This window comes from Macadamia integrifolia, chromosome 5 (assembly GCF_013358625.1).
Source record: "Macadamia integrifolia cultivar HAES 741 chromosome 5, SCU_Mint_v3, whole genome shotgun sequence".
Classification (NCBI taxonomy): Eukaryota; Viridiplantae; Streptophyta; class Magnoliopsida; order Proteales; family Proteaceae; genus Macadamia; species Macadamia integrifolia.
This window is the reverse complement of record NC_056561.1, coordinates 9,513,018-9,530,747: the sequence shown is the minus strand read 5'-3', so window position 1 is coordinate 9,530,747 and position 17,730 is coordinate 9,513,018. Positions and strand designations below refer to the sequence as shown.

The 17,730-nt window shown below is 49.3% G+C and overlaps 1 protein-coding gene across 1 annotated transcript; it reads left to right on the top strand.

The window, feature by feature from the left end:
- The first annotated feature begins 12,489 nt into the window (after positions 1–12,489).
- Positions 12,490–16,229, top strand: LOC122078906 (cytokinin dehydrogenase 7-like). Its single transcript, XM_042645104.1, has 4 exons — positions 12,490–13,212; positions 13,303–13,584; positions 14,905–15,167; positions 15,779–16,229. Exons 1-4 carry the CDS (start codon positions 12,508–12,510, stop codon positions 16,101–16,103), a joined length of 1,575 nt encoding a protein of 524 aa, XP_042501038.1. The 5' UTR covers positions 12,490–12,507; the 3' UTR covers positions 16,104–16,229.
- The last annotated feature ends 1,501 nt before the right edge of the window (positions 16,230–17,730 follow it).

The following is a 17,730-nucleotide window of genomic DNA, read 5'->3' as shown; positions in this document are numbered from 1 at the left end:
CCCAACCGAAGGAGGGACCTTCGGTCAGGTCCGTTCGGCTTTGGCCGACCTCCCAACCGAAGGAGGGACCCTCGGTCAGGTCCGTTCGGCTTTGGCCGAACTCCCAACCGAAGGGGGGACCCTCGGTCAGGTCCGTTCGGCTTTGGCCGAACTCCCAACCGAAGGAGGGACCCTCGGTCAGGTCCGTTCGGCTTTGGCCGAACTCCCAACCGAAGGAGGGACCCTCGGTCAGGTCCGTTCGGCTTTGGCCGAACTCCCCACCGAAGGAGGGACCCTCGGTCAGGTCCGTTCGGCTTTGGCCGAACTCCCAACCGAAGGAGGGACCCTCGGTCAGGTCCGTTCGGCTTTGGCCGAACTCCCAACGAAGAAGGGACCTTCGGTCAGGTCCGTTCGGCTTTGGCCGAACTCCCAACCGAAGGAGGGACCTTCGGTCAGGTCCGTTCGGCTTTGGCCGAACTCCCAACCGAAGGAGGGACCTTCGGTCAGGTCCGTTCGGCTTTGGCCGAACTCCCAACCGAAGGAGGGACCTTCGGTCAGGTCCGTTCGGCTTTGGCCGAACTCCCAACCGAAGGAGGGACCTTCGGTCAGGTCCTTTCGGCTTTGGCCGAACTCCCAACCGAAGGAGGGACCCTCGGTCAGGTCCGTTCGGCTTTGGCCGAACTCCCCACCGAAGGAGGGACCCTCGGTCAGGTCCGTTCGGCTTTGGCCGAACTCCCAACCGAAGGAGGGACCCTCGGTCAGGTCCGTTCGGCTTTGGAAGAACTCCCAACCGAAGGAGGGACCCTCGGTCAGGTCCGTTCGGCTTTGGCCGAACTCCCAACCGAAGGTGAGATCGTTTGCCAGGCCTGCTTGGTCCATTCGGGCGCAAACCTCGAGGCTTCGTACCCTGACGTGGCGGTGCCATTAATGCTCGGAAGTCGTATCGCCATCCTTTCATCTATATAATGTGGGGGGCCAGTTGTGGGGCAACCTTTCTTTTTTCCCTTCGGAGAGCTCACCTTCGGCCTCGGACCCCTTTCTAGCCTCGTCCACTTCTTCCTTAGCTTAGCAACAAGTAAGTGATGTCTTCCTCGTCGGGCTACAGCCCATCGTCCCGCGAGAGGTCAAGACCAAGACGCAGGTATAGGAGTCCTGGGGAAGTCCGAGGGATGTCCTCGGACTCCACCGACTCTCCCTCCTCCCGCGACTCATCGTCAGCGGCGACACCGTCGGGGTCCAAGGGTGGCTCCAACGGTGAGGAGTTCAGGGAGAGGGTGCTCGACGCCCGAGCCCAGACACAGGAGCCCCTAGAAGTCGAGGCCCTTAAGATTGTCTCCACGATGGACGAACCAGAACTGGAGGAGCTAAGGGCCTCCTTCGGCGTTTCGGATGCTTTCGAGCTCCGTCTGCCCAGACCCTCTGACCGAGCCAGCTATCGGAACCCCGATGAGTTGTGCCTGTACAAGGAGGCCTTCAAGGCAGGCCTTCGGCTGCCCCTCCACCCCTTCTTCACCAAAGTGTTTCGGCACTATGGGGTAAGCCCGACCCAGCTAACGCCGAATGGGTGGCGACAAGCATTAAGCTTCGTCATCTTCTTTATTCGGCACAAGAGGCCTCTCTCCCTCCGACTCTTCATAAACTGCTTTCTCCTTCAGGCCTGTAAGGGACTTACGGGCTGGTACTATTTTTGCCCCCGAAAGGACCTTCGGCTCCTGAAGGGTTACCCGACCTCCATCCATGGATGGAAGGAAAAGTACTTCTTCGTGAAGTCGACCGAGGGGGTGCCCTTCGGCACGGTCTGGGACATCCCGGACCTTAGGGATGTGAACTCCGCCCCTGCCCTATTCGGGGCAGACGCGGAGTCGTTGGCGATGGCGAGGCGGCAGGAAGACTGTTCTCCAGTCGAGGCCGACTGCCTCAAGTCCGACGCCATCCTCTTCAAGTTCGGGCTTAGCCCGGGTGAGTTAGGCTAGACTTCGTCTTCTTCCTTCGACTGTCGGTCCTTCGTACTAATGCTTGTTATTTCTTCTTGCAGTGCAAGTCACCAGAGCTGAGGCTAAGGCCGCCGCCGCCGCAAGACAGGCCAAGATAAAGGAAGCCAAGGCCCGCGACGCCTCCCAGCAGCCGAAGCCCAAGAGGAAGGAAAAGGCGGGCCCGTCTTCTGAGACCCCGAAGAAGAGGCCCAGGGTGGAGGGGTCGACGGCCGAGGCTGTCCAAACCCTCGCTGCTCCCAGGGACGGTCTGGCTCAAGACCCTTCGTCCGCCACTGCCTCCCGAGGCCCGAAGGTCCCGTCGTCGAGGGCCGAGGTGGGGTTCATCCCACAATGGTCGGTGAAGGAAGACGATTCTCTGACCGTCGGACGGGTTGCCAGAGAGTTGGTGACGAAGGGGAGTCTTCCCCGAGACGCCACCGAAGCCCAGAGGCAAGGGACGGCGGCACTGCTCACCTCGGCGTGCATCTTCATGGCGGGGGTAAGCTTCGGTCCTCCTTCTCCTTCGGTCTTCTTGCCTCTTTTCTACTTGTGCTACGTGTATTTTTTATTCTGACCTTCGGTGCTTCGTGCAGGCTCAAAACCAGATGGGTCAGCTGGTCCTCCGAGCCGAAGCCATGAGTCGGGAGCTTGAGGCCAGCGAGAGGGAGAAGATCTCCCTAGACAATGAGCGCTCCACCCTCCTCGAGAAGGTGGAGCATCTGGAGAAGGACTTAGCCCTAGAGCGCCGAGAGTATGATCGGAAGCTCTCGGAATTGAAGTCACAAGCGAGGGCCCGCCTTCAGGAAGCCGAAGCCCGAGGGGTCGAGAAGTATCGGTCCTCCGAGGCCTTCAAGGAGGAGATCACGAACGCCATCGCCCCAGGGTACACCATGGGTGCTACCGAGGTCCGAGATTGGGTCCTCGGGCACTATCCTGGGGTTTCCTTTGCAGACAGCGGCCTCATCTTCGAGGACGACGATGCGGGGGCGGTGCCATCGGCTACCGAGGTTGACGACGCCGACGGTGGAGGCGGCAGCGAGGAGGGAGAGATCCAGCCGCATCGGGAAGTCCCTCCGACCCCTGGTCGTGGGGGTTCGGACCAGGAGGCGCTCCCCGCCGAAGACGAAGCTGCGAACCCGACGGACGCTCCTTAGGGTGACCCCGGCTCAAAACCCAGGCTTGCCCCTCGTCATGTAGCTAGCCTTCGGGCCTTAGTGTAGTTTTTTGCCTTCGGGCCTTTTGTAATCCTTGCCTTCGGGCCTTTATGAATGAAATCATCTTTCTTTATTTGTTCATTTGACGATCTTTAATTCATAAATAATTGCAAAGGGCCGAAACCCTAGTTGTCCATAGGCGCATGGCCCCGAGACTTGGCCGAGGGTCGACCTGCTAGTAAGTCAGACGAAGGCCGACCCTGTAATCACTAGCAATAGTTTACAAGTGTTTTCCCTCTCGGCTCGAGCCGAAGGGTTTGTCCATCGCGTGAATCTGGGCCTTGGCCGAAGGTGGTCTATTCGATGGCAACCACCAACCAGCTGTGTACCCTCGGCTCTGGCCGAAGGGTTCACCGAAGGTCGACTCTTCAGTAAGAATAGACCGTAATCCACCAAGTGTGAACCCTCGGCTCCAGCCGAAGGTCAGTTGTATGCTAAGTCTTCACCGAGGGTTTACCTGTTAGTAAGTCAGACGAAGGCCGACCCTGAAAACACTTGGCAATATTTTACCAAGTGTTTTCCTTCTCGGCTCGAGGCGAAGGGTGCACCGAAGGTCGAGGGGTGCACCGAAGTCACCTTCGGCTCCAGCCGAAGGGTTTGTTAGATGCTACTCCTTCGGTCAGGTCCGTTCGGCTTTGGACTTTGGACCGTGAACTCCGTAGGCCGATAGGGGTACCCTCGGCTCCAGCCGAAGGGTTTGTTAGATGCTACTCCTTCGGTCAGGTCCGTTCGGCTTTGGCCGAACTCCGAGCCGAAGGGGTGATTGAGCCTCCAAGGTGTGGATCTTCAGTCGTCTGTTCCTCAAGGTTAGAGGTAATCAGCCTGGGGGATCCTCAGTTGCCGTAAACCAGCTCTCGTATTATTCATGAATTAAATCTTGCGGATTTCAAGATGAATCACAATTTAAAAGGTTCAGAAGAACAATAATTGCAAAGAACGACGGAAATAAAAAACTAACAGAGCCACTTTACTACTGGTGGAATTTTCTTAGATTATCTGAGTTCCACGATCGGGGTACCCTTACTCCCCCCGTAGTCTCTAGGTGGTAGGACCCTGGTCGTATTATCCTCGAGACTCTGTAGGGGCCTTCCCAGCTTGGGTCTAGCTTCCCTTGATGCCTTGGGTCCGACACTTCCGTCCTTCTGAGGACAAGGTCGCCCTGCCTAAACTCATTCTTCCGGACTTTGGTGTTGTAGTGCCTGGCGATCCTCCGTTGGTAGGCGGCCATCCTTTCCTGTGAAGCTTCTCTGGTTTCAGCCAAGAGGTCCAAATTTGCCCGGAGTCCTTCGTCATTTTCGTATTCATTGTAATACCGAACCCGATGGGTAATAGCCCCTATCTCCACTGGGAGTACAGCTTCAGTGCCGTATGTTAGCATGAAGGGTGTTTCTCCGGTAGCTAACCTCTCAGTGGTGCGGTAGGCCCAGAGAATGTGGTACAACTCGTCTGCCCATCGTCCTTTGGCATCATCTAGCCTCTTTTTTATCCCTTGGAGTAACGTACGATTGGTTACTTCTGTTTGTCCATTGGTCGAGGGATACCCGACGGAGGTTTTCCTGTGATTGATGCCGAGGGCTTCACAGAACGCGTCGAAAGTTGGATTGGCGAACTGAGTGCCATTATCCGTAACCACGACCTGGGGGATTCCGAATCTGTATACCACCGCTCTCTGGAAGAAGTCCCTTATGTTCTTTTCTGTTATCGTTGCAAGGGCTTCGGCTTCTGCCCACTTCGTGAAATAGTCGACCGCCACCACCACAAACTTCCTTTGTCTCGTGGCCAAGGGGAACGGACCCAAGATGTCCATCCCCCACATGGCGAACGGTACTGGGCTAGATAAGGACGACAGCTCGGTGGAATGTAGCCTAGGCACGGGGGCGAACATCTGGCACTTGACGCATTTCCTGACCAGTGCTTCCGCGTCCTTCCTCATTGTCGGCCAGTACAGGCCCTGCCTTAGTACTTTGTGAGCCAGGGCCCGGGCTCCAAGGTGTTGGCCACATATCCCTTCATGCACTTCCCGGAGCGCGTACTCGCCGTCGGATGAATCCAGGCACTTGAGGTACGGTGAGGTAAACCCTATCTTGTACAGCGTGTCATCCTTCAGGAAAAAGCGTGCCGACCTCATTCTTACTTTTCTTGCTTCGTCCTTACTCTCTGGGAGCTTCCCCTCCTTGAGGTATTCCATTATGGCGTCCATCCAGCTTCGGCCATTTTCACCTACGGGTAACACCTCGTGGGGTTTCTCGATGCTTGGCTGTGGTAGTACTTCGAAATACACCGCTCGCCCAAGTTCCGCGAAGTCGGAAGTGGCCAGCTGTGACAGTGCGTCTGCGCTTGCATTCTCTTCTCGCGGCACCTGCTTTACCTCAAATTCCTTGAAAGCCGCTGACCTTTCTCGCACTGCGTTCAAGTATTCGGCCATCCTCTGCTCTTTGGCCTCGTATTCGCCATTCACTTGCCGCACCACGAGTTGGGAGTCGCTATTCACTACTAGTTCCTTCACCATCAAAGCCCGAGCCAGATTAATTCCGGCTATTATCGCTTCGTACTCTGCTTCGTTGTTGGAGGCGTCGAAGTCGAACCGTAGGGCGCACTCTACTTTGAAGCCTTCGGGGCTTACCAACACAATTCCAGCGCCACTTCCATCGCTGTTAGAAGCCCCGTCTACATGCAGTGTCCAAGGCTCATCTGCTCGTCCCTCGGCAGACTCCTGCGGGTCATCGGGGATCGTCGTCTCCGCTATGAAGTCTGCGAGGGCCTGTGCTTTAATTGCAGTTCTCGGCTTGTACTGGATGTCGAACTCTCCTAGCTCTATGGCCCAGTTTACTAGGCGACCGGACATATCTGGCCGTTGCAGTATCTTCTTCAGAGGCTGGTCGGTGAGTACGCACACCGTATGTGACTGAAAATACGGCCTCAGCTTTCTTGCCGCCATCACGAGGGCGTATGCCACTTTCTCCGCCTTTCGGTATCTTGTCTCGGCATCTAAAAGGGTGCGGCTGACGTAGTATATTGGCCGTTGTTGTTTTCCTTCCTCTTTCGTCAGTACGGCGCTTACAGCAACCGCCGATACAGCAAGGTACAGCTGTAGGACATCTCCAGTGTTCGGCTTCGTCAGCAGCGGGGGTGCGGTCAAGTACTCCTTCAATTGCTCGAAAGATCTTTCGCACTCCTCCGTCCACTCGAACTTTTTAGCCCCTTTCAGTGCCTTGAAAAAAGGAAGGCATCTATCAGCAGACCGAGACATAAATCTTCCGAGGGCAGCTACCCGACCCGTCAACTCCTGGACTTGCTTTACATTCTGGGGTGACCTCATGTCCCGAATGGCTTGTATCTTGACTGGGTTGGCTTCGATTCCTCTTTCTGAAACGATGAAGCCAAGAAACTTCCCCGAGGCTACTCCGAAGGCGCATTTTGCCGGGTTCAGCTTCATGCCGTACCGTCGCAGCACCTGGAACGCCTCTTCCAAGTCTTGGATGTGCCGTTCCTCCTTCAGGCTTTTTACGAGCATGTCGTCTACATACACTTCCATGGTCTTGCCGATCAGTCCTTTGAAAACTTTGTTCACCAACCTTTGATAGGTGGCCCCTGCATTCTTTAGTCCGAAAGGCATGACCTCATAGCAGTACAACCCTCCTTCAGTTATGAAGGAGGTTTTCGGGACGTCAGCCTCGGCCATTTTGATTTGGTTGTACCCCGAATATGCATCCATGAAACTCAGTGCCTCGTATCCCGCCGTGGCGTCGATGAGCAGGTCTATCTTAGGCAGGGGGTATGCATCCTTGGGGCAGGCCTTATTCAGGTCGGTGAAGTCGATGCAGATCCTCCACTTCCCGTTTGCCTTCGGGACCATCACCACGTTAGATATCCACTCCGGGTAATGAATCTCGCGGATGAACCGGGCCTTCAGTAACTTTTCTACTTCCTCCTCTATCTTCTTCTGCCTTTCTGGGGCGAACGTTCTCTTCCTCTGCTGCACCGGCTTCTTCATTGGGCTCACGTTCAGGTGATGTTCTATTACCTCTCGGTCAATCCCGGGCATGTCCGACGCTGACCAGGCGAATACGTCAATGTTGCTCCGTAGGAATGAGATGAGCCTTTCTTGTTGCGGCCTTGGCATGGTAGCCCCAATCTGAAACTGCCGGGTGTCATCTCCTTCTTCAACTTCAACTTGTACCAAGTCTTCGGCCGGCTCTCCCCGTTGATAACTGGCCTCATCACGCAAATCCTCTATTGGGAGCGTCTCACCCGCCTTTTCTTTTCCCCAGAGGGTAGTGGCGTAACATCTTCGGGACGTCTCCTGATCACCCCGACACTCCCCGACGCCATTCTTGGTTGGGAACTTCATTTTGAGATGGGGGGTGGAGACGATGGCCTTTAACAGATTCAACCCGACTCTTCCTAGTATGGCATTATACGCTGATGTAATGCTCACTACCAGGAAGTTGATCATCACCGTCGCCTGGCGATCTCCGGTGCCAGCTCGAACCGGCAGTTCTATCGACCCTTCCACCTTCACCGGGGTGCCAGAGAATCCTTGCAGCGGGTGTTCGACCTTTTTTAACTTTCCTTCGTCGAGGCCCATCTTCCGGAAAGCTTCGAGGAACAGGATATCAGCTGAGCTGCCGTTATCCACTAGGATTCTCTTTACTTTGCAATCTCCTATAGTCATGGCGATGACCAAGGCATCGTCATGCGGGGTCTGTACCCCTTCCAGATCATCGTCTGAAAAGGAGATGACCGTCCCCGTCTTTGCCTTCTTGTTCGACCATTCTGCCACATGTACGTTCCTCGCGTAGGCCTTCGCCTTCCTGGCAGAGACCGAACTCTCTCCTGCGGCCGGGCCTCCACAGATGGTTGCTATAACTCTTGTTGGGCTCTTGTTCTCCTCTCGAGGCCGGTGTCCATCTTCCTCTGGTGTCTGGTTCCTCCGCTGTTCTTGATTTCTTCTGCGGGCGAGACCCCCTCTTTCATACCGACCTCCACCATCTCTCCGATGGTTATCTCTCCGGTCATTGCCTTCTTGAGCCAGCTCTTTCTCCCGGTCTACAAATCTGCCCAAATATCCCCTTCTGATCATTCCTTCTATCTCCCCCTTGAGATGCCAACAGTCCTCGGTGTCATGGCCGTGGTCTCTGTGGAAGTGGCAGTATCTATCCCCATTGCGTCTTTCGGGATGTCGCCCCATCTTTCCTGGCCACTTCATGGCCCTGGCATCTGGAGAATCTTTTATCTGCATTAGCACCTCTGTTCGTCTTCGGTTCAGAGGTGCATACCTCTCGAACTTCCTCGGCGGACTGGGGGCCCGACTGTGCTCAGACTTTCGTCTTTTTCCTTCTTCCATGGGTTTATCATCAACCCTTAAGGGCCTCTTCCTCGCCGCCTTCCTTTCGACTTCTTCATCTGCCTGGAGGGTTTCCTCCATCTGGATATACTTATCGCATCGCGCCCTCAGCTCGGTCAGATCTCTAGGCGTATGCTTCGCCAGGGACCTCTTTAATTCCTTGTCCTTAACGCCACCCAGCAGGGCCGTGAACTCCTCCTTCGGGTCTAGGCCCCTGATCGTGATCTTTTCTTGTTGGAATCGCTTCATGTAATTCCGCAGCGATTCCCCTTCTTGCTGTTTGACGTTGGTTAGGTTCAACGTAGTCTTCTGGAGGGGCTGGCTACTAGAGAACCCCTTCACGAAGAAGTAACTCAGGTCGCTGAAGCTGTGGATCGACTTCGTCGGTAGTCGGTTATACCACAGCCTTGCCGCTCCCCTGAACGTCAATGGGAGGGCCCGACACATAATATTTTCTGAGACGCGATGGAATTGCATGGCGACCTTAAAGCCTTCCAAGTGATCGACGGGGTCCCCCGACCCGTCATAGGTGTCGTACTTGGGCAGGCGGAAACCGACCGGGAGCGGGTCCCTCATGACCTCGTCAGCTAAGGCCGTATCATTGGTGAGGTCGGGCTCGCGGTTCCCTGTCTGGTTTTCTGCCACCTTTCTGATCTCGTCCTTCAGGTCTAAGATCATCCTCTTTAATCCCGAGTCCTCGGACCTCTGTTTGTCCCCTTGGTGCTGACCCCCATGCGGGTCTCTTGCGGCGCGTCGCGTCCTATTTCGGGGCGCAGGACTCTCCCTTGCTCGGCTTCGAGGATCACGGCCGGCTCTCGTCGATCCCGTACTGCTTCGGTCTTCTTCTCGAGCCCTCTCGAACTGGACGTGGGTGCCTGGGGGTGCTCCGCCGGTCCTATGGGAGACTGCTTTGGAGACCTCCCTCATAGTCTCGGCCATCCGGTTATATTTGTTCTGGAGGTCTTCGAACTGTTGCCTGGTCACGTACTCCTGGGCCGCGGGAGGCTGATGGTCGCTGCCTTCCCGTACTGAATATCCAGCCGACCGCTGGTATCTGACGGACACTTCCCGGTCGTCATGACCCCCTTCTCGTCCAGTCTCGGGCGAGGGAGGAAGCTCCCCTGAAGGTTCTTCCCCCATGTCTACGTTGGACGTCGCTCTCGTCCTTCTTCGGTTATAGGTTCTCCCCACCATTACCGTCGTTCCCACAGACGGCGCCAATCTGTTGCTGCCAAAAACCCCGCTGGTCCAACCTACACAAACACAGACGACAGAGGCCCGGAGCTTAGTCCGGGGTTAATCCTCCGACGCTCAAATCAGGGTCGGCGGCACAGTTTAATAAGTGGGTAATGGTGAGGGTCTCAGAACTTACCTTCCCCTTTCTTCCGTGCCTTCTTATATAGCTCTTTCGCCTTAGGGTTTTTCCCCTTCTTTCCTCTTAGAGTCCTACTAGGATACGTCCAACCTTCTGGGGGGAATATTCCCCTCATGCAGACGACGTGATCCCGCATGATTCCGTGGGCGTGCCTCGGTGATTGAGCGTGCTTGAGTGTGGGTGGTTTCTTGCCGCCTTCGTCTGGCGGAGGACACGTGTCCCTGTAGTGACACGTGTCATTGCCCCCACCGAGAGGTCATTTTGGCTATATCAGGTGTCATGGAAACAGTCAAGTCCAAAATCGTTCTAATATCATTCTGGAACAATCTGAAACAAACTATATTGGATAGATCTATTCCTCCTTTAGAAAAACAGTTTTTATTACAAGTTTACCCTTAGACTCTACATGTGGAATGGGATCGAAAAGTGTAGGATTAGAGATCGATCATGGCCGATACCATTTCAATCCAATCATATTGATCATTCCATTCCATTTTTTAGAACCATGGATTTTAGTCAGTCAACCAATTTTTATCCGATGATTCAGGTGAGACCAGCCGATCCGATACCAAAACTTAAAACCATGTACCATACCCAACTGAAACCTAGCGGGTTTTTTCAGAAAATCCAACAAATATGGGCCCAAATACCTTCTCTTTTTTTTTTTTTTTTTTCCCCTATAGCCCAACCCCTACCACCGGGCCAAGTCAAGTGTGACAGAAGGGTATAAATCGATTCAGTTTGGTTCAAGATGTAATGAAAATAAATTGAACAGATTACTAATCGATTCCAACCACCCCCTCAAAAAAAAAAAAAAAAAAGGAATCAGTGCTCGAAATTTTGCAAGTTCCATCGGAGTGTGAAAACCCATCAAATTTGATAGAAACAAAATGGCAACTTGAAATGAGAGGGATAGTCCTCTCACTTTCTTTCATCCTCCCCGAAGCTTCTTCTAGATAAGAGATAGGTGAGTGTTTTCTGTCCATGAGCGCAACCTCTTGCTATCTATCTGTCTTCTCTGGGTAAGAAAGTCATGTCATGTGGGAAGGAGAGAGATAAGAGAACAAGACATGCTAGCGCACCCTCTACTCCATGACTAAAAAACATTGTCCATAAGAAATAATATAATATTTAACCGATATGTTGATTTGCAACTGATGCTTTCTTTGTTAAAATTGAAACTGAATCGTTTTTATTAGACTTTTAAACCAAAACCGAACTGACTATGTATGGTATGGTTTTAGTTTAAACAAATGGTTTGATTCGGTTTAATAGCTCCGGTTTAGAGATGACCCTTGCTCATACATTTATCATCTTCCATGCATGAGGGTAGAGGTGTAAGTTTAGCCCTGATGATCCGAACTCACCCTAACCCACCCTGAACCCAAACCCTGTCTAACTCGACTATGAGGGCTAACCCAGCCCAATCTGACCCAATCCTGTGTGGGGTTGGGTCGGGCCTAGGTTGAGGCATAGAAAACCCAGCCCAACCCTAACCCGCCCTAAGTCTAACCCTGATTATTATTGTGCTTTGTAGAATGCAAGTGTCTTTCCTAGTCAAGAGAGTTTCTTGTTGTTGCCATTGAATTTCTTATGTAATAAGAATATAATAAAGAACAGTATAGTTAAAAGAGATATCACAAAGCCAAAGGAAAAACTCATCTCTACAGACATGAAATAAGGAATGAGAAGAGGTGGGGGCTTATAGTAGTTGAGTTTTTTTGTCCTTATATATTGGAAATTAAGCATTATTGTAGATCAAAATGAAATTCTAACAACAGTGAATGATTGGATTATGTCGTGATATGTTGACTTTTGATGGAGGGGATTAAAAAAATGGTCACATGGAAAAATAGGGGCACATGGAATCTCTATAAAAAAATGATAAAATATCACGTTCAATATAGTTTAATGGAGGAATTCATTTGAGGGTTTTAATTAACAAACAAGGTTTCAATTCATTTTAGGAATTGAAATCGAAATTGAATCGTATTTATCAAAATGTGATTCCACTAAGAAAACTAGTTAGGATCAACCCAACCCAACCCAACTCAACCCGGCCCAACCCTGAGCCCTATAGGGTTGAGCCTGAGCATGAACCTGGCAGGGTTGGGTTAGGGTTTTAAGAAACCCGGCCTTATTTCACCCCTACATGAGGGTGCAGGCCGGCCTTAACCCCACAATGCTGCAAAATTTTGGTCCAAATTTTATAATGGGTTAGTCCATGTACTAGCCCAATTAAGGGCTACCTAGAAGTTGTAAACTTATACACAAGCAGGTGTGATCAGGTTCAATTCCGAACCCTTTGACATACCTTAATCCCTACTCCCTACTAACCAGTTTAATTTGGATAGAGCCAACTATCCAACATTCAAAAGGTCTTATAATTCTATTCTACCACCATACTGGCCCAGTTGACTACTCAAACTATTTACAACCCTTACCCCCTGGATTTCCTCTCCAAGTCCAAAAGAACTGGAGAAAAAATAAAAATAAAAAAATAAATAAAAAATAATAATAAAAAAAAGGTTGAAATTCCCCTATCGAATCTATTTAACATTTTAACTCTCTCTCTCTCTCTCTCTCTCTCTCTCTCACACACACACACACACACACAGAATGATAGCGTTTCTGGAGCGATTCTTACCTGAGAATGATACTGAAGCGAACCCAGAAGATGAAGATACAACTAATAAAAGCCTATGCTTGAACCTTGAGCTCCAGGGGAGTGTTGATTTCACTTGTACCGGCGCCGCCGGCGAGGATTTCGGTGGTATCTATCACACCAAACCACTTGCAGTCATCAGACCGGCCGGCCCAGAAGACATAGCTCGAGTTATCAAAGCCGCTTCTCTTTCCTCAAATCTCACGGTCGCCGCCAGAGGTAATGGCCACTCCATCAAGGGTCAGGCCATGGCGGACAAAGGACTCGTCATAGACATGAGGTCCATGGAAGCTCTAATTGATGTGGCAACCTCCGATGATGGCTCTGCAGCTTACGTGGACGTCGGAGGAGGGGTATTATGGGAAGATGTACTCAGCCACTGTGTGCTTGGATTTGGGCTAGCTCCTAGGTCCTGGACCGATTACCTCGGGTTAACGGTCGGCGGCACGTTGTCTAACGCTGGGATAAGCGGCCAAGCTTTCCGTTACGGTCCTCAGACCTCGAACGTGACAGAGTTAGAAGTGGTGAATGGGAAGGGAGAAACTCTGGTTTGTTCTGAGAATCAGAACCCAGAACTGTTCTTTGGGGTTCTTGGGGGACTGGGTCAGCTCGGGATCATCACCAGAGCTAGGATTTTGCTTCAGAAAGCTCCGGACATGGTGAGTTAATTTCTATTTCTTCTTTTTTATCTCCTTTAATTCACTTTTAACTACTACTACTGAGAGTCTCTGTAATGGTAATTGTTTCAGGTAAGGTGGATAAGGGTAGTGTATACCGAGTTTGATGAGTTCACTAGAGATGCCGAGTGGCTGGTGAGTCAGGAAAGGGGAGGAGAATCGTTCGATTACGTGGAAGGTTTCGCTTTCGTCAATAGCGATGATCCGGTCAACGGGTGGCCGACGGTACCGTTACGTATGGACCAACGGTTTGACCCGAGTTGCATTCCACCAATCGCTGGACCCGTTCTTTATTGCCTTGAGTTGGCCTTACACCACCACCATGGACAAGACCAGTCTACCTCTCTAGATAAGGTAATTAATTATTAATCAATCTTTTTTTGGTAGAAATTCATTGTTAATCAATCAATCAATCAATATTGATGATGTCGAACCAAGAACAACTTGATGCAAGAATGACTTCTAAGTCACCTAAATTGGATTACTCTTTGATTAGTACTCTAATAATATAATTATATGAAGGGGATCACCGCATGGCCCCTCCACCCGTGCGGAAAGCCAACGAGAGAGTGCACGGGGGCATCTACTAGTGGTGAGTTTTTCATTTCAAAGAGCCGGGAGTTCATTTAGCCATTATAATGTCTATGTGCAAGCGTCACGTAGCCTAATAGCCTTTTTTTTTTTCCCATAATTATGATACCTCATAATTCTTCTAAGATGACAATGGTCGGCTCATGGCAGCTAATAAAACAAAGGGAAAACAAATCCCACGATGCTAGAGTGCAGTGATTTCAATATGTTCCTTTTCACATAATGAGATGTGGAGCCTGCATTGACACTCTTTTGTCTAGGGTTTGAAAAATCATGTTGCATTGATTAATTCAAATCAAATCGGTTGGACCAATATTCTAAAAATACTAGGGTTTTTTTTTTTTTTCACCTATTCTGGCTTATTCCTAGTTGGATGCATATTCTTGTTTTTTAAACCATGCTCTTGTTTTGACCTATATGGATGATATTATTCTCTATATTGCCATTAATGTAAGATGCAGCTTGGACCTCATATTGGCCTGTCCCTAAAAGCAAAAATTGCATTTGTTACTTAGTTGCAGCAGTGATTACGACGGAGAACTCAATCAATTAATCAATGTTTCAAATGTGGGAGAGGGTTTCTTTCGATGCCCATTTTCTGATGCAGGCATCTGAGGTCTTCCCAATCCGAGTCTTATAATGGGTGGGGGACCATTTAAGAAGCATTTGGGACGTAACATCTTTCACATGAACAGTGATATGTGAGGATGTGCAATTTTCGTGGCAATCTGTTGCCATCAAATGTTCATTCCGACCAAGAAAAAAAAAAATTCAATTATTGATTCAAATATTTATGGGTTTATTGACCACTCTCTTCTGCACTACCTGGTAAGAATGGTGATTGAAGATGGGTGAATCATCAGTATTGAACTATTTCCATCCAGAGTGGGGCCAAAACAGTGTTGTTTTCTGTCCATAGCTTAAGTATCTGTACAGAGAGTAGAGCAGCAAGGACAGACAGGGAAGATGATAGCTCCTTATTCTCTCTTCCTCCATTATTTCTCTACTGTTCTCTGGTTTTGTTTGCTTTGTTTGGTTCTTCACTTGCATCTCTTGAGGCTCAGAGGATCTCTATGTGGGCAGGTGGTAGGGCAGATGCTGGGCCAGTTGAGTTATTGTAGGAATCTAAGGTTCGAGGTGAACGTCGGCTACATGGAATTTCTACTGCGAGTGAAGCCGGTTGAGCAAGCAGCCAAGGCTAGTGGCATCTGGGACACCCCTCATCCTTGGTTAAATCTCTTAGTCTCCAAGCGTGACATCCTCGACTTCGATCGGGTTGTCTTCAAGAACATCCTCAAGAACGGCATTGGTGGGCCTATGCTCGTCTACCCTCTTCGTAGAAGCAAGTAAGCAAACTCCATTACCCCACCCCAACCCCTGTTGTGGGGTTTGATGTCTTGTATTTCATCACTTATGTTTATGGATTGATTCTAAAAAGGTCATTAATTGGCCATAGGGTCCGGAAGAATCAACCCACATTGTGTGATCACTGAGGCCTTGACAAACTGGCAGGTCTATGGCAATTTTTTTAGGGTTACATCAGTATTTTGGTAATATGTGCCTATTTAGGGTTTCACTATATTTTTTTGTAGCGAGATGACTTTTTCGAGTGAGGATCAGATTCTCATGTGAAAACCATTCTCGTATGGGCTGATCCACATAGATGGAATCCATCACAAAGTTGATTGTTGGGTAGATTTCATCTGTACGGATCAGCCCCATACGAGGACTTGATCCGCTGTCGACTTTTTCTGTTACCCATTCTTCATTGATAGTAAAACTGAGCTCATCTAATAGTGGATGTCGACAATTTTGTTGAACCACGTAAATTCATTGCATTATGTGATTGTTTTCGATTTCTATTCCTTTATGCACCGTTTTAGGTTTTCATTTCCACAACCCCAAGCCATAAGCTTCTCTAGTTTTGATTAACTGAATTTTATGTTGTAATTTGCAGGTGGGATAGTAGGACATCAGTAGTGTTGCCGGAAGGACAGGGAGAAGAGATATTCTACCTGATAGCATTGCTGAGGTTCAACTGGAGAGGGAAAGGGACTGGGATGGAAGAAGAGGTTGCACAGAACGAGGAGATAGTGAGGAGTTGCAGAGAGAATGGCTTGGATTTCAAGCAATACCTTTCCCATTACACAACCCAGGATGAATGGAAGAGACACTTCGGCAAACAGTGGCCCAGTTTCGTGGAGAGGAAGGCCCGTTTTGATCCTTTTGCTCTTCTCTCTCCTGGCCAATCCATTTTCTCCAGGATCTGCCCACAAGGATAACACCAAAATATACATATAAGATCCATCTACCCATCTTCAAGTTTCTTTGAAGAAGAAAAAATCCATTAATGTCATGTGTAGAAAAGGTGTCTGGAGGTATTTTTAGTAATTATCTTGTTTATATATATAAACTGTGGAAATTGCTTTGGATGTAATATATATTGTTTATATATATAAACTGTGGAAATTGCTTTGGATGTAAGAGTAGTTCTTAAGGTTAGGTGCCTCTTGAAGAAAAGAAAAGGAGTCAAAAGAGGAGGGGATTGGGACCCAAGGTGGTGGATGTATTTGGTGTTCTTGATGATGCATGGAATTTAATTTCTTAAGTTTTATTTCTGCTTTTTCCCAAGTGCATTCATCCCTAATTCACTTTGTGAAGTGAGGGAGGTGAAGTCAAGAGATTGAATAAAGTTTCCATTAGGTAAAGTAAGATGAGTTGAAATTGAAAAGGAAAAAACGAGAAAGCAAACTTTTTGATATTTGAGGTGTGTGGCCCATCCAAGGTGTTCTCCACCCTATGGCAAAATTAATGTCTCCAACAGCTCAAAGCACACACAAATTTTATAATTTGGTTAAAATTTTTTTGACCTAAGGTGTCTCGTTTAATTCATTAAATTTTACAATCGGAGGATTAAATCTGTGGATTAAGAGATTCTCTATTCATTGTGAGTGAAGAAAAACTCATAATTTTATGAGGTTGACTTAGAAGTTAAATCAATTGTGATTGCTCCCGAAGGCTAAGCTTCACAATTAAGTTGTCAAAACTGACCCTCGCTAGAATGCATGAAGCTTCAATCAATACTCCACTATTCCAAGCGAAGCTACTCTTCCTGACAAGGAAATGATATCAAAGCTCATGGCTTCTATCTGTAGGTTTTGGTTTGGTGGACCATGTGGACGGTTGGTTTGAGTGCTCTTTTTAAGTGGATGAATAGATAGGATATGATGTAGACCAATTATATCACTATTTCCATAGTAATTCAATAAGAGAGAAGAGGTGGCGCTATTGGGTTTTGTTCAGAGTTGACCTTCCGTACTCCTTTAAGCATTTATCAAATGGTTCTCTCTCTCTCTCTCTCTCTCTCTCTCTCTCTCTCTCAATCAAAAGTAGAGAATTATTGGAGAGATCGATTAATATATAAGACCATTGAGAATAAAAAGCAGAGCTTAAAGTATAGCAGGTGGGCTGGAAGGCAATCTCTCAATAATTTCTAAGAAAGCAGTCGATTATAAGATCGTGATTCCTTGTAAGCATAACCTCCAAAAGCGAAAGCTAAGCCCAAATAATTCCAACTGCTTGCCCGTCCATGAACCGGCGAGCAAACCCCTCCATGGACTGGTCAGTTCATTGAGGCCCGAGTAACAAAAATAATATGCAAAGTACTCAGGTCCTATGGCCTCTTAACAGTTAGCTTTTCGAAATTAGCCCACAAATCTAAGCGATGCGGAGACTGGGAGGGGGACTGAGGTAGGATTGAAGTTCCCATGTTTACGAAGTCCCTTTCTCTCGAATATGAATCTCGTTATTATCGTACTCATAGAATATTGTTTTGCAGTTGTTATTTTACAAGAAGAGGAAAAAGAAGCTCCTTTTCTGGACAAGTAAATGATCTCCTCAAAACTCATG